Source organism: Zootoca vivipara, chromosome 14 (assembly GCF_963506605.1).
Source record: "Zootoca vivipara chromosome 14, rZooViv1.1, whole genome shotgun sequence".
Classification (NCBI taxonomy): Eukaryota; Metazoa; Chordata; class Lepidosauria; order Squamata; family Lacertidae; genus Zootoca; species Zootoca vivipara.
The window spans coordinates 43,234,557-43,249,219 of record NC_083289.1 but is presented as its reverse complement, the minus strand read 5'-3'; the positions used below and the strand labels follow the sequence as shown (position 1 = coordinate 43,249,219).

Below are 14,663 nucleotides of genomic sequence, written 5' to 3'. Positions count from 1 at the left end.
TGACCCTCCAGATGTTTTGGCCTACAACTCCCATGATCCCTAGCTAACAGGACCAGTGGTTGGGGAAGATGGGAATTGTAGTCCAAAACATCTGGAGGGCCAAAGTTTGGGGATGCCTGCCCTAACAGAATGCATTTCTGTATGCCGTTTTCACTACTGTATGCATTTTTTTTGTTGCAGAACAGCACTGCAAGATCTGGAGACACGCAAATTCCAAAGGGTAGCTCTGTGTTTTAGCTGGCTTCTCCTTTCAAAAAGTTCAAATTAAAACGCAAGCAAAATCACATTTCTCCCCCCTCCCAGTCCTAAAAATAAAATCATTCAAAGTTCTGACACTTACACAATATGAGTGCCATATATATGTGTGAGATAGACAGAGCATACATTTATTTTCTTTAAAAACAAACAAAAACAAAACCCGACATTTTAGACTACAATCCTGAATGCACCTCCCGTGGAGTATGTCTTACTGAGCTCAGTTGAACTAGCTTCTCAGTAAGCCTGCATATTAGCAGTGGGTAGGACTGGGCGATATCTGGTTTTCAACATTGGGATATATTCCCAGCCAAACATCACGATATATACGGATATATCGTGATGTCTGAAATAAAGATGGAGCTACGTAGAGGCATTGGTTGGCTTCGCGGTTTCCCCCACATTGTGATTGTTGCATAACATACATACAGTATGCATCATGATTCATGATAGATTGCCAGCCCCAAAATTATGAAACCGGTTTTGGACACTACAGTGGTACCTTGGTTCTCAAACGCCTTGGTACTCAAACAACTTGGAACACAAACACTGTAAACCCGGATGTAAGTGTTCCCAGTTATGAACTTTTTTCGGAAGCCGAACGTGATCTGTTTTGAGTGTTACGCTTCCGTTTTGAGTGTTACACTGAGGTCTGTCTGTTTTTGCTATTTCTTTTGCGTTTTTGTTTTTGCAGCTCTTTTTTGTTTTGTTTTTGTGACGGCGGAACCCAGTTCACCTACTGACTGATTGATTGATTGTGTGACTGCAGTACATTGTTTATTGCTTTCATTTTATGGATCAGTGGTCTCATTAGATAGCAAAATCCATGTTAAATTGCTGTTTTAGGGGTTGCTTTTAAAAGTCTGGAACGGATGAATCCATTCTGCATTACTTTCTATGGTAAAGAGTGCCTTGGTTTTGGAACTCTTTGATTTTGGAACGCTTGGTTTTGGAACGCTTTGGTTTTGGAATGGACTTCTGGAATGGATTGAGTTTGAGAACCAAGGTACCACTGTACCTGCCCAGCCCTAGCAGTGGGGAACCCTTTTCAGCTGCAGCGACACAGTCCTGCACAGACAGCCCTCCCAGAGGCTGCATGTCTGGGGTAGCCGTGGCCAGCGGCAAAAGTGGGGATGACCAGAGGTGAAGCAGCACAATGGCTCTTACCATTGTGCAACAGGATACATTTCAGGCATGTTTTACACACGCAAGCACATCTCTTCATCCAGGCAGGCAAGAGGCATTATGGCAGTTCTAGGGCAAAATCCAGCAAGGCAAAAGCACTTAAGGAAGGTGTGGAGCAGTCTCAAGGGCCAGACAGAGGAGATGCCCTGCAGGGCCATATTTGCCCCGCAGGGTTGAGGCTCCCAACCCCTGCTGCAAAGGAATGGATTCTCAATGCGGATTCAGGTCTGCTCTTTTCAGGTGACCTGGCGAAATAATCTACAAGCCAGAGCCTTAGCACAGATGTCAACCTTTCATGCAGCAATAAAAGATACGGATTGTCCATGCAGCACCCCTGCATGGAGACGAGGGAGGCGGGCAGGAGGAGGCCAAGCCAGCAGCAGTATAAGACAAGCAAAGCTACGTTCTTCACATGGTGTACATTTTCACTGGCTCACGCAAAGGTTGCAGGAGGTGGTGATGCTCTCGGATTGTCTCGCAAGACTCCTGAGATGGCCAGAGGCAGCAGTTTTCGCAACACATTTGACGGCAGCTCCACTCGGCGCCGGAAGGTGAGGTGTCGGACATTGGGGAGAAGTCAAAATCGGCAACCTGCGTTTCGACAGAGGGGAAGACAAAGCCGGTTCCAAGAATGGCTCGGGTGACAAACCAACCCTCCCCACGAAGGCATTTATCTTCAAAGGCTTAGAGAAGTTTAAGTATACTTGTAAGTTTGCGTTTTTGGAAAATAGCCACATACGTTTCAGCAATGCATCTAATTCTATGAAGAATTGTGTAGGGTGGTGGCTATTGTGCTGGATTCGAAACCCAGAAGACCAGGGTTCTAATCCCCACTCGGCCATGAAGCTCACTGGTGACCTTGGTCCAGTCACTGCCTCTCAGCCTAGCCTGATTCACTGTTGGGGAGGGAACATCCAGGAACATGGGGTGTCACAACCACAGGATCTAGCAGCAATCAAGGGTCAGAGTTTGGGGCTGCAGAGTCTCCAGCTATGGAGTCATAGCCAAGAGTCCACTGAGCCTGGGACTGATAAACAGGAGCCCATGGGAGCAACCTCTCATGCCTGAGGCAGGACCTTTGAGGGTGCCTTCCCCCAAGCTTGAGAAGCCAAATGCCTCCTGGCGCGCATCACCAATTGGGTGGCGCAGTCGAGAGCGCACTAGAAGGCTATGGAGTGGAGGAGGCTTCCGGCCAGAGAGCTGGCCCTTTAAGACTCTAATGTTATGCACAAGAGGGTGGAGCCTAGAGGAGGTGGTCTGGGGGGGGGGCAGATGCTTTAAAAGGCTCAGTCTCCTCTCAGCCTTTGTTGGAACAACTTGGAGCTAGCCTGGGGTTCTGCAGAGTGTGACCTGGCTGCCTGCTTTGTGGGATCTGGCCTCAGACCTGAACATGATTTGAGGAATGGCACAGAGTGGCAGGAATCCTGAACAGCTGTGCTCCATGGGGGAACATTTTGTTGCAGGGCCCGCTTGTGATGCAAATAAGATTAAATTCAGCTTCCTCAGCCCCCAATGTGAGCATAGCAGCCATTACGGAAGTACCTCCACAAGATCCTTTTGCTGTGTGCTACTCCGGAACGTCACGTAGGCAGCTAATCCCAGCATGGCTGATAAAAGGGTGATACAGGGCAGGGCTAAGAAAGCGGGGTGGATGCCTGGAGAAGAGGAGAAGGAGGATGCTTAGGTTGGAAATCTAACAGGAAACGTCTCAACGCCTTTGTACAAATCTAAGGTGTGTGACCACACTTGGACTTCTATGTCCAACTCCTGTTGCCACAACTCAAAAAGGAGCAGTGTGAAATGGTTTTTTTTTTCAGCCCGAGGGCCGCATTGCCTTCTGGGAACCTTCTGAGGGCCACGTGCCAGTGGGGGGGGCAGATGCCAGAGTGGGTGGAGCAACCTATGCACATTTTACTTTGGTGCAGCAGGGCGAGATTCTACACACATTCGCAGGCCGTTCTGTAGCTGCCATCCAGCGAAGCGTAATAAGAGTTTGGTAACGAATTCCAGGTAGACAAAAATGCTCAGGATATGAAGCAGGGCTTGTGGGAAGAGTTCTGAGGGCTCAGGTAGAGAGGCCTGGAGGCCACATTGGCCCCTGGGCCCGAGGGTTCCTTGCACTCCTGTTGTAGATTTGGAAATGGTGCAGGAAAGGGGAACCAAAATGGTTGGGCGGTTAGAGCAACTTCCTCTCTAGGAAAGCTTATGGAATTAGTGGCTTTGCACTTGAGAAAAAAAGGGGAAAGAGTGTGTGTGTGTGAGAGAGAGAGGGGGGGTACAGGTACACACACAGGTGTGTAGGATTATGCAAGGGGTGGAAGAAGTGGATAAACATAAGCTACTTTTCTCATAATATTGGAACCCAATGGGGTCACCCAATTAAGCTGATCAATCCTGTGCAGGAAGAGAAAAGGTAAAGGGCCCAGTCAAAATGGAGCAAGGAGCACTGCTGAGCACACCAAAACCTATCCAGCAGAAAAGACTATTTATAATCTATTGGGAAAGGTAAAGGGTAAAGGGACCCCTGACCATTAGGTTCAGTCGTGACTGACTCTGGGGTTGCGGCGCTCATCTCACTTTATTGGCCGAGGGAGCTGGCATACAGCTTCCAGGTCATGTGGCCAGCAGGACAAAGCCACTTCTGGCGAACCAGAGCAGCACACGGAAACACCGTTTACCTTCCCGCTGTAGCGGTTCCTATTTATCTGCACTTTGACGTGCTTTCGAACTGCTACCGTGTTTCTCCGAAAATAAGCCATACCCCGAAAATAAGCCATAGTGATAGGCAGTTTGACCTTGTAGGTTAAACTGTACCATACATAATAAAAAATAAGACATCCCCTGAAAATAAGCCACCGTGTGTGTTTTTGAGGAAAAATAAATATAAGACGGTGTCTTATTTTTGGAGAAACACGGTAGGTGGGCAGGAGCAGGGACCAAGCAACGGGAGCTCACCCCATCATGGGGATTCGAACCGCCGACTTTCTGATTGGCAAGCCCTAGCTATCTAATGTAGCTCTTTGCTGGAGAGGTAATACTGTATGAACAATGCTTCCTTGAAACATATGCTTTTACTGTGTCCCACACTTATTAAGTTTGAGGAGAAAGAGCTGGTCAACAAAAACAAGACACTACAGGAAAATTTAAGAAGTAAATAGGCTCTTGAACCATATATATTATTGCTGACAGCAGGACAGCAAAAATGGGTTCTGTGCACCCTAATGGTGGCCAAGAGACTTTTTATAAATGAAATTCTCCTAATGTGTATACATTTAAAAACGTGCTTTCCAACGGCGGAGTAGCTTTTCTCCTAACTCTCACCTGATGGCCTCACTTGAATCTCTTGGTACGACTGCAACATGTTGACCCCGTTCTCCACTCGCACGCTAAGGCAGTATTGCCCAGCGTCCCTGAAGACGTGGCTCAGGTGGTAGTGTGTAGCATTCATCGCCACCAGGTGGCAGTGGTCCCTGTCGAGCGGAACGCATTCGGTCTTGATTAACCAGCACAAGTGGAGAGGCAGGCTGGGAAGGAAGAATGACAAAAGCTCTATTCTGCTTTAGGTGGCTGGCGGTACAATTTTCTGTGTGCCAACTCAGAATCAAGCTGAAATGGGATTTACGTACTCCCAGGTTAGGGATAAAGGATAAATCTGATTCCTCTCCCATTTCAAGACGAGCCTACCAAAAGGGGGAGTTTCCAAAACAATGCGTGAACCGAAAACACCGGCATCTTTTGACATTCGCCAACTTCTCTCAATTTTCCAATACAGCTCTCCAGCCAAGTAAAATGTGTACGAAAATGCACACACTAGGGTGTACATTAGTGGGAAATGTGATTATTATTGTTATTATTGAATTTATATACCGCCCTATACCCAGAGATCTCAGGGCAGTTCACGGAAAAGATCGCAATATATACAAATAAATAAAAACATTCACCTAAATAACACTCCCGCCCCCCAAAAGAGCCACATTTTAAAAGGGTATAGGATGTTGATCAGGTCAACAAAAGGCCTGGTTAAAAGGGAACATTTTTCCTGGTGCCTAAAGGTGTACAATGAAGGCGCCAGGCGAACTTCCCTGGGGAGAGCATTCCACAGACAGGGAGCCACTGCAGAGAAGGCCCCGTACTTGTGTTGCCACCCTCTGGACCTCTTGAGGAGAGGGCACATGAAGGAGGGCCTCAGAAGATGATCTCACCTGGTTAGCCACTGTGAGAACAGGATCCTGGACTAGATGGGCCATTGGCTTGATCCAGCAGAGCTCTTGCTATGTTCCCCTATGCATACATCCTGCTACGTATTTTCCTGCCTCAGCCAAAGAAGAAGAAGAGAGCCAAAAACAGCCACTGCTCCAGATTCATTAACTCAGCAACTGTTTTTAGAGATGGTGTGGCAGGTTTTGGCCGGCAACGTGACTGTTGTGTCTTGAAGAAAAGTCAACAACAGACCTTTGTCCTGCTGCGTTTCAGGACAGATTCCTGCTCTTTGGACCTCCATACAGACAGCAAACACCAGCTATCTCATCCTTCGGAGGTTAGCTGCTTGCTTCTCCCTGCTGCCCAGGGCGTAGTCTACCCAGTGAAAGCAATGCACTTGGCTGTGTTTACTTCTGATCTAATAATCCCTCGATTTCATAGAGCTGAAAGGGGCCCCCAAGGGCCACCCAGTCCAACCCCCCTGCAATGCAAGAATCTCAGCTAAAGCCTCCATGACAGATGGACATGCTACCTCTGCTTAAAAACCTCCAAGGAAGGAGAGTCCACCACCTCTTGAGGGAGACTGTTCCACTGTTGGACAGCTCTAACTCTCAGAAAGTTCCTCCTGGTGTTTAGTCGGAAACTCCTTGAATCCTCGGGCCCAGGTGCCAAATCCAGCCTCCCAAGATTTTCTATCTGACGCTTGGGATGCTCCTCAAACCACACGCTCACCAGAGAATTCCTTAAGAGGCAATTGAGACACATTTCAGTTCCTGTTTCCTGTGCCTCCAGGAGGTGCCTGTTGTCCTAGGACCCCTGACCATTAGGTCCAGTCATGACCGACTCTGGGGTTGCGCGCTCATCTCGCATTATTGGCCAAGGGAGCCGGCGTATAGCTTCCAGGTCATGTGGCCAGCATGACAAAGCCGCTTCTGGCAAACCAGAGCAGCACATGGAAACGCCGTTTACCTTCCCGCTGTAGCAGTTCCTATTTATCTACTTGCATTTTGACGTGCTTTCGAACTGCTAGGTTGGCAGGAGCTGGGACCGAGCAACGGGAGCTCACCCCGTCACAGGGATTCGAACCGCCGACCTTCTGATCAGCAAGCCCTAGGCTCAGTGGTTTAACCACAGCGCCACCTGGGTCCTAGGAAACTCCAGAGGAGAATGCAAATAGCAGATCAGAAGGGAAAGCAGAATGATTGATATAGGTTTTGTTTTTTGCTGGCTGCTTACCTGCCTTGGATGTGCAGTGATAAATTTAAGTTTTCCATCACATGAGCCTCCGTGGATCCGACAATGTTAATACCTCTGACAGCATCTGGAGTAGAGAGGTTAAGAACTGAAAGTTTGTGCTTTCAAGAAAGAGCATTTGGTACTACTGGTGTTAATGTAATTAGTATTCTGGGCAAATCTGAGAGGGATAACATTGGAAGCACAACAGCGAGGATCCGGCTGGAAACTTAAGGGTTAATTTGGTTGCCAACAGAATTTGGTTCAAGCTGTGCACAACTACCTATGCACAACCTGTGTATCTGTAAACAAATGCAAATACTCCAAAATGTGCCTCAGACCTCTTTAAAAAGGGAACCCAAACTGGGGAAGTCCTTGGAATGTCTCACCGCTCAGCAAAGTGAGCACAGTTAAGCATGTGCAAAGTGCTTTTCTCACATCTCAACCAGATCCTCACAGCTGAGATTAGGAGAAGGATGCCCAGGCTAGAGAACTTTTTCCCCTTCCCAGTGGGCCTGAGCTTAAAGGTAAAGGTAAAGGGACCCCTGATCATTAGGTCCAGTCGTGACCGACTCTGGGGTTGCAGCACTCATCTCGTGTTATTGGCTGAGGGAGCCGGCGTACAGCTTCCAGGTCACGTGGTCAGCATGACTAAGCCGCTTCTGGCAAACCAGAGCAACACACAGAAACGCCGTTTACCTTCCCGCTGGAGTGGTACCTATTTATCTACTTGCACTTTGACGTGCTTTCGAACTGCTAGGTTGGCAGGAGTTGGGACCAAACAATGGGAGCTCACCCGTTGTGGGGATTCAAACCGCTGACCTTCTGATCAGCAAGCCCTAGGCTCTCTGGTTTAACCCACAGCACCACCCGTGTCCCTAAAATAAAATAAAGACACCCTGTATTTTAGCGATGGGCAGAGTTAACTGGAATCCAGCAAGTACCGTAAGAACTTCTGAGGGCAGTTTGGGAAGGACACACACAACCTCGATCTCTGTCGAGCTAGACTGGTGACTGGGAGTAGCCGCTGAGACCATATAACCGGTACTGAAAGACCTACATTGGCTCTCAGTACGTTTCCGAGCACAATTCAAAGTGTTGGTGCTGACCTTTAAAGCCCTAAACGGTCTCGGTCTAGTATACCTGAAGGAGCGTCTCCACCTCCATCGTTCTGCCCAGACACTGAGGTCCAGCTCCGAGGGTCTTCTGGCAGTTCCCTCCCTGAGAGAAGTGAGGTTACAGGGAACCAGGCAAAGGGCGCCTGCCCTGTGGAATGCCCTCCCATCAGATGTCAAGGAAATAAACAACTATCTGACTTTCAGAAGACATCTGAAGGCAGCCCTGTTCAGGGAAGTTTTTAATGTTTGATCTTTTATTGTGTTTTTATTGTTCTGTAAGGAGCCACCCAGAGTGGTTGGGGAAACCCAGCCAGATGGGCAGGGTATGAAAAATAAATTATGATGATGATGTTTATGATGTCTGAACCAACCTGCCATTACACTGAATGCTGAAGACTGTTGCTGTTCCATAGCCTACTCAAGAGTCTGTAGCTGCCCTGCAGGGCAGTCTCAAGCTGGTCGGGCGCCCTGGCGCCGAGATCGCTCCAGCGCCCCCGCCCTCGCAGCACGCAGCACGGCTTCTGCGTGGCTTCGTCGTGCAGCGCCCCCCCCTGGCACCCCGTGCCACCGGGACTACACCTAGAGCCGGGCCTGCTGCCCTGCCAACTTCAGGCTGACCTCAGCCAGCTCCTCCTTTCTGACCTCTTACAACAGTGGTCCTACCTGCCGGCTTCCTCCTCCTCCTCTGCCTCAGTGTCACCCTTGTAGAACCCCGCAGGGAGGAGGGGGACGGGGACAAAAATAGAATTTGTTGGCTCTGCCTGCCATTGGCTCTGCCCACTTTTGCCTTCCCAGTCCCAATAGGTGTCAGTGATCACTGATCTGAAGGAAAGGAAACCGAGCTGACTCAGGTGGTGTTTGTGTGTGGGTCCGATCTCCTGAACCTGTGTTCCTCACAGACCAAAAGGGATGCTGAGACTGTGCCTAGCTTTTCCCTGTCTACTTGACATTACCCAACAATTCCAACGCAGCAGAAAAATGCCCTGTTTTCTGGACCATCTTTCTTCGATGCTCCTTCCCGGTCCCATCTTCTCTCCATTCTGCTGCCACCTCCAGGTGCACGGTGCAAACCCCAACAGCAGGGTAATTGTGGTAGACAATGGGGTGCTCTGTTGTCATCTCGGTTCTGCAGGTGATGGGAAACAGTGGAAATCAATTGTCTTTTTTTAGTCACACAGCGTTTGTGTGGGCATATTATTTGATGGTTTCATTCATTAAATGCTTCCTATGCATCTCTAATACAGTGGTACCTCTACTTACGAATAATTCTACTTACGAATGTTTCTACTTACGAATGGAGCTCTGTCCGCCATCTTGGATGTGGTTTAGATAGGATTTTTTCTACTTACGAATTTTTAGATAGGGTTGCTTCTACTTACGATTTTTTTCTCCCAATGCATTCCTATGGGATTCAACTTGCATTTTTTTTAGACTTACAAATGTGCGTTCGGAACGCATTAAATTCGTAAGTAGAGGTACCACTGTATCTGAATAAGAAGAGATGGTGTGCCATCTGGACTGTTGCCTGGATTCAGTGGTGGTGGACTGGAATCAGGGCCAATAAACCGTGTTTGAAGCCTAAGGACACGAGATGAGCCTCCTGGATCAAGCCAATGGCTCATCTAGTCCAGCATCCTTTTCTCCCAGTGGCCAACCAGATGCCTGTGAGAAACCCTTAGGCAGGATCTGAGCATACAAGGACCCTCCCATCCTCTGGCCTTCAGCAGCTGGTATTCAAAAGCATTAGGGTCTCTTGTTGTGGAGGCAGAGCATAGCCAGCATGGCTAGTGGTCAGAGGCACTGTGGTTGAGTGGCTCTTATGTCAAAGAAATTGGCCAGCCATCTATTCTAGACATGTTCCAATCCCTCTGAAATGAAGATCTAGAGCAGGCATCCCCAAACTTCGGCCATCCAGATGTTTTGGACTACAATTCCCATCATCCCTGGCCACTGGTCCTGTTAGCTAGGGATCATGGGAGTTGTAAGCCAAAACATATGGAGGGCCGCAGTTTGGGGATGCCTGATCTAGAGCTAAGGCTGGGAGATATATCAATATATCACCCAAAACCGTTTTGAAGTCCATATCGTGTTATCAGTTTCCTAATCTTTGACCTGGCAATATATTGTTAATCATGATGTGGTGTTAGGGCTGGACGATATATCGTCCAAAACTGGTTTGAAGTCCATTTTGTGATAGTGGTTTCATAATTTTTTGACCTGGCAATATATCACGTGTCGGAGGTTCTTGCGGCTACTCTTGAGTAACGACGCTCCACACCTGCTTGTCTTTAAGGTGTTTTTATTGTGCATCTTATTTACAGTGCAAAGAGTCTGGAAAACATGTCTGCTTAGTCCGAGTCAGAACCTCGCAATGGCTTCTTTCTGTTTCGCGCCCAACATAACAGCTTGGGAACCCCAAAGCGCCTCCCTCTCGCCCTACGGCACGCTGGGTGCCTCAATTCAGGTGTCGGGGGAAGGGCCATCCTTCTGACTGCTCTCCCATGGCCACTCCCCTCATTTCCTCCCCAGCTGCTTCCTTCTCTACTCTGTGTTGAGCCTCTCTCATGCTGCCAGAGCCTCTCCCCTCCCTCTCTACTTCCTGATTCCTGTAATCTGATCCGCTACTGGACTTGCTGCTCTGCGAGGAACTCGACCTGATTGGGGGGGGGGGCTGTTCCGTATAAGCCCTCCCCCTTACATCACGAATCACGATGTTTGTGTGTGTGTGTGCTATTCAAAAATCACGATATGGGAAAAACCGTGAAGCCAGCCAATGCCTCTACACAGCTATATCCTTATTTCAGATATCGTGATATATCAGTATAGTGCAATGTTTAGCTGGTGATATATCACAATGTTGCAAACCAGATATCACTCAGCCCTATGTGTGGTTATAATTCAGCGTGAACTGGGAGGTCCACCTGGTGAGAAATGCTGTTCGTGGTGGCGGTGGGGTCTGTTGGTAAGGATATATTAGTACAGGCATATACGTAAATAAGGGTCTCTGCTCAAATCTGTGTAAATTAAGGGAGGGAAAGAAAAAATAGGGACATACCCATCTCCAAAATCCCATTTGTAAGTGAATGAAGCTGACTTGAAATAATTACTTGGGTCATGAAGCAAGAATGATATCCGGGTCAAAGTGCCTGCTGGAGATCGGGAATCAAGTTTGTCAAGTACCTCATGGTCCTCTGTTTGGGTAATGGACAAATTCCCTACTATAAACTCTGTCAGGGGGGGAAATACAAAGAATATATTTAGTCATGTACATCTGAAGCTGTCTCAAAGACCTTCCCATCTAATGAGAAAATCTCTCGTTGATTCTTTTTGAGGATAGGCAAATACTGTACTGGGATTTCCCCCAGCTTTGATAAAGTTTAATTGGTACATGGTATCAACTAAAACTTTAAGTTGCTCATCGGGGGGGGGGAGGTACATTTTAATGGAGCAAGAAATCTGAGTATTGGCTGAGACTAAAAAGTGGGCAGAATGGAAGCCAACCACAATAAGTAGCCGCACAGACCAATTGTATCTCTCTGTCCACCCATCCTCTTAGACAGGAAGGAGTATAATAGGACTACCTGTTCCAGTTGAGCATTGCTTATGCAACAGTGTCAACCTTAGCTCGGCTGTGTCTCCCAAACTTGGCTTATGGCTTGCTGCTTCTTCGTTCACCCTGTGGCTCAGTTTTCTAGTGTGGTCCTTACCAGTGGTTGGTCCCATGATCCCAGGCTCACCACAAATGACAGCCAAGCTCTGGCAATGGCAGAGGGCCCTCTTCAATTATGGAGGTGAGCAACAGAGATGAGCTTTGGAGTTGTATGGAGAAAGTATTATTATTATTTTTTAAGGCAATGGTCACAGGGGAAGGCTGCCACAGAGACAGGAAGGATTGGGAGGCGATTGAGAAGTGATGAACCTGGGAGAACCAGCACTGCAAAGTTCTTGGACGTAGTCGGAGTTCAACATGGCCAGTGGCTTCCCAGATCCAGCCAATCCCATCAAGGAAACCCTAGTCAGGTGAGTCATGGACAGGTAGACAAGGCACGGGTCACAGGCAAGGGTGGAGAGTCCATCACAGATATTGCCTCCCTTCAACCTAGAGTTGACATCATCAGAAGCACTATACAGTCATACCTCGGTTTAAGTACGCTTCGGTTTGAGTACTTTCACTTTAAGTACTCCACGGACCCATCTGGAACAGATTAATCCACTTTCCAACACTTTCAATGGGAAAGTTCGCTTCAGGTTAAGTACGGACTTCCAGAACCAATTACACTCATACTTTGGGTTAAGTACGCTTCTGGTTGAGTACTCCGCGGACCCGTCTGGAACGGATTAATCCACTTTCCATTACTTTCAATGGGAAAGTTCGCTTCAGGTTAAGTATGCTTCACGTTAAGTACAGACTTCCAGAACCAATTGTGTACTTAAACCGAGGTACCACTGTACGAGACCCCCTTCTCTTACAGGAAATCATAATAAAATATGCACATTTTACCTGACACCTCCAACACCGTTAGGTTTCTTGCAATGGTCTGGCAGAGCCAGCAGTCTGTGTGCATCACCTGGACAGAAACAGGAAAGACTCCTGGAAATGGGCTAGTCACTATAATTGTGGAGCCCATGCCATGCTCAGAGCTCTCTACCAAAGTCAAAGGGGCATAAACCCAGCTGAAATAGTACTTCCGGTCACTAATGGGTGAGTCGCCTCCATTCTTCTTCATATGCAACGTGGAATGAATCGTAGCCTGTGCTTCTGTCGTGATGGGGCCGTCATTGGTCATTTCCAAGTCATATAGGACTGAAGAAATAAAATCAATGCAGACTATTTTAGAAATTCACAGTGCACTCCTAACCATACTAATTTAGAAGTAAATTTAAGCCCTGTTGAATTCAGAAGGGATCCCAGGTAAGTGGGGGTATGACTGCAGCCTTAGCTATGGCAATAACAAAGCGAGGTCCACTATCTGTTTTCATTTTGTAGGCACAACATACAGGAGCTCATAGTCGCTGTTTGTGGTCCCTTGTGGCTCAGATGCACAGCTCATATCTACTAGGAGCTGTCTACTCAGCATTGTGGGCCCAATTTTGCAAAACTCCCACCCTGCAGCAAACAAATGGGAACCCTCCCTGTTGAACTTCCAGTGCTTGGGGAAGGCATTATTATTATTATTATTATTATTATTATTATTATTATTATTATTATATTTAATTTCAGCAGCAGGCATTTCAAGTTTTTCTTTCTCCTAGTTTTACTCTTACTTTTAAGCGAATTTTATGATGCACGCTTTATCCCTACTGAATGCTGCTTACGCAATATGGCATTAAGCTGTGTATGTACTACAGTCGTACCTTGGTTCTCAAACACCTTGGTACTCGTATGTTTTGGCTCCTGAACGCCGAAAACCAGGAAGTAAGTGTTCTGGTTTTCGAATGTTTTTCGGAAGCCGAGTGTCCAACACTGCTTCCCCTCGAGTGCAGGAAGCTCCTGCAGCCAACCGGAAGCCGCGCCTTGGTTTTCGAACAGTTTGGGGAGTCAGACGGTCTCCTGGAACGGATTAAGTTCAAGAACCAAGGCTCCACTGTGTTTAAATAAATGAATGGTAGATTTTTCTTCTGAACCTAGAATATTTTCTGGGAGACACCCCTGCCTTAACCCCAGGGCAGGCGACAACTTGAGAATGAGCAACACTGATTAGACATTAGTTGGATGGATTCATCTTGCTTTAAAACTGCAAATCATAAATGCGACTTATACATTGAGCCTGGTGTTAATTTTGTGTTGATACTGAACTGGGCATCTGGAGGGCTTTTATTAACTTAGATGTTAACCTTAAGACATACAGTATGTGTATTGTATCTGTAATGTGAATGAATGGTGGGTTTTGTTTTTATTTTGTTACTATTGGTATTATTTATATATATGCATATATATTTATTGGCTTCAATTCTCCCTCCCTCCCCCCTTTCTGCCTTCCTTTTCTTTGTTAAACGTTAATAATAAAAAATGATAAATGTGATCCTTGAGCTTAAATGTGATCCTTGAGCTTACAAGACCTTCCACAAAATGTTCTTCTGGAGACCAGCAGGCCAGTTCTTTGACTCAGCAGATTTTTCCCTCTCAGCTAAGGATAAATACACATTGCCTGGATTCCTAATGTTCCTTTGCCCCACCATAACTGGTGACAAATGTTAACACACCAGTGTGATGAACAAACCCAGAAGTGTGATAAATCACAAGCTATTTAAAGCCAGCTCTTCGAGAAACTGCCACTTGGTTCCAAACCTTGGGCAGTGAAAAATGGGCAGGGAACGTAACATATTGGTATATGGTATATGGATGCTTTTTGCTGATTTTATTATTACCATACTTTTCTGTGTATAACACACCTGTTATGATGCACGCTTTTTGGGGACGACAACGACTCCAAATTAAGAAAATGGGGGGGGGATGCACTATCTGTGTATAAGGTGCTCCCTAATTTTTAACATAACTTTTTTAAAAAAAATAAAGTACAGTATATTTTTCATACTGCCTTCACATAGTTTGAAGATTGGGATTAGAAATACATGAATAAATAAAATGAATATTGGACCACTATTTCCCTTGTCCTCTGTACATCTGGGAGGGGGGGCACACATTTTTCAGCCTGAGGGCCACATCCCCCC

The 14,663-nt window shown here is 47.0% G+C and overlaps 1 protein-coding gene across 1 annotated transcript; it reads right to left on the bottom strand.

Annotated features, from left to right (window-relative positions):
* Positions 1–1,720: 1,720 nt before the first annotated feature.
* TMEM130 (transmembrane protein 130) lies at positions 1,721–12,782 on the bottom strand. The gene is made up of 7 exons (XM_060282794.1): positions 12,493–12,782; positions 11,047–11,218; positions 8,945–9,117; positions 6,877–6,961; positions 4,762–4,964; positions 2,983–3,095; positions 1,721–2,031 (listed from the first exon to the last, which is right to left on the bottom strand). Exons 1-7 carry the CDS (start codon positions 12,776–12,778, stop codon positions 1,849–1,851), a joined length of 1,215 nt encoding a protein of 404 aa, XP_060138777.1. The 5' UTR covers positions 12,779–12,782; the 3' UTR covers positions 1,721–1,848.
* Positions 12,783–14,663: the final 1,881 nt, after the last annotated feature.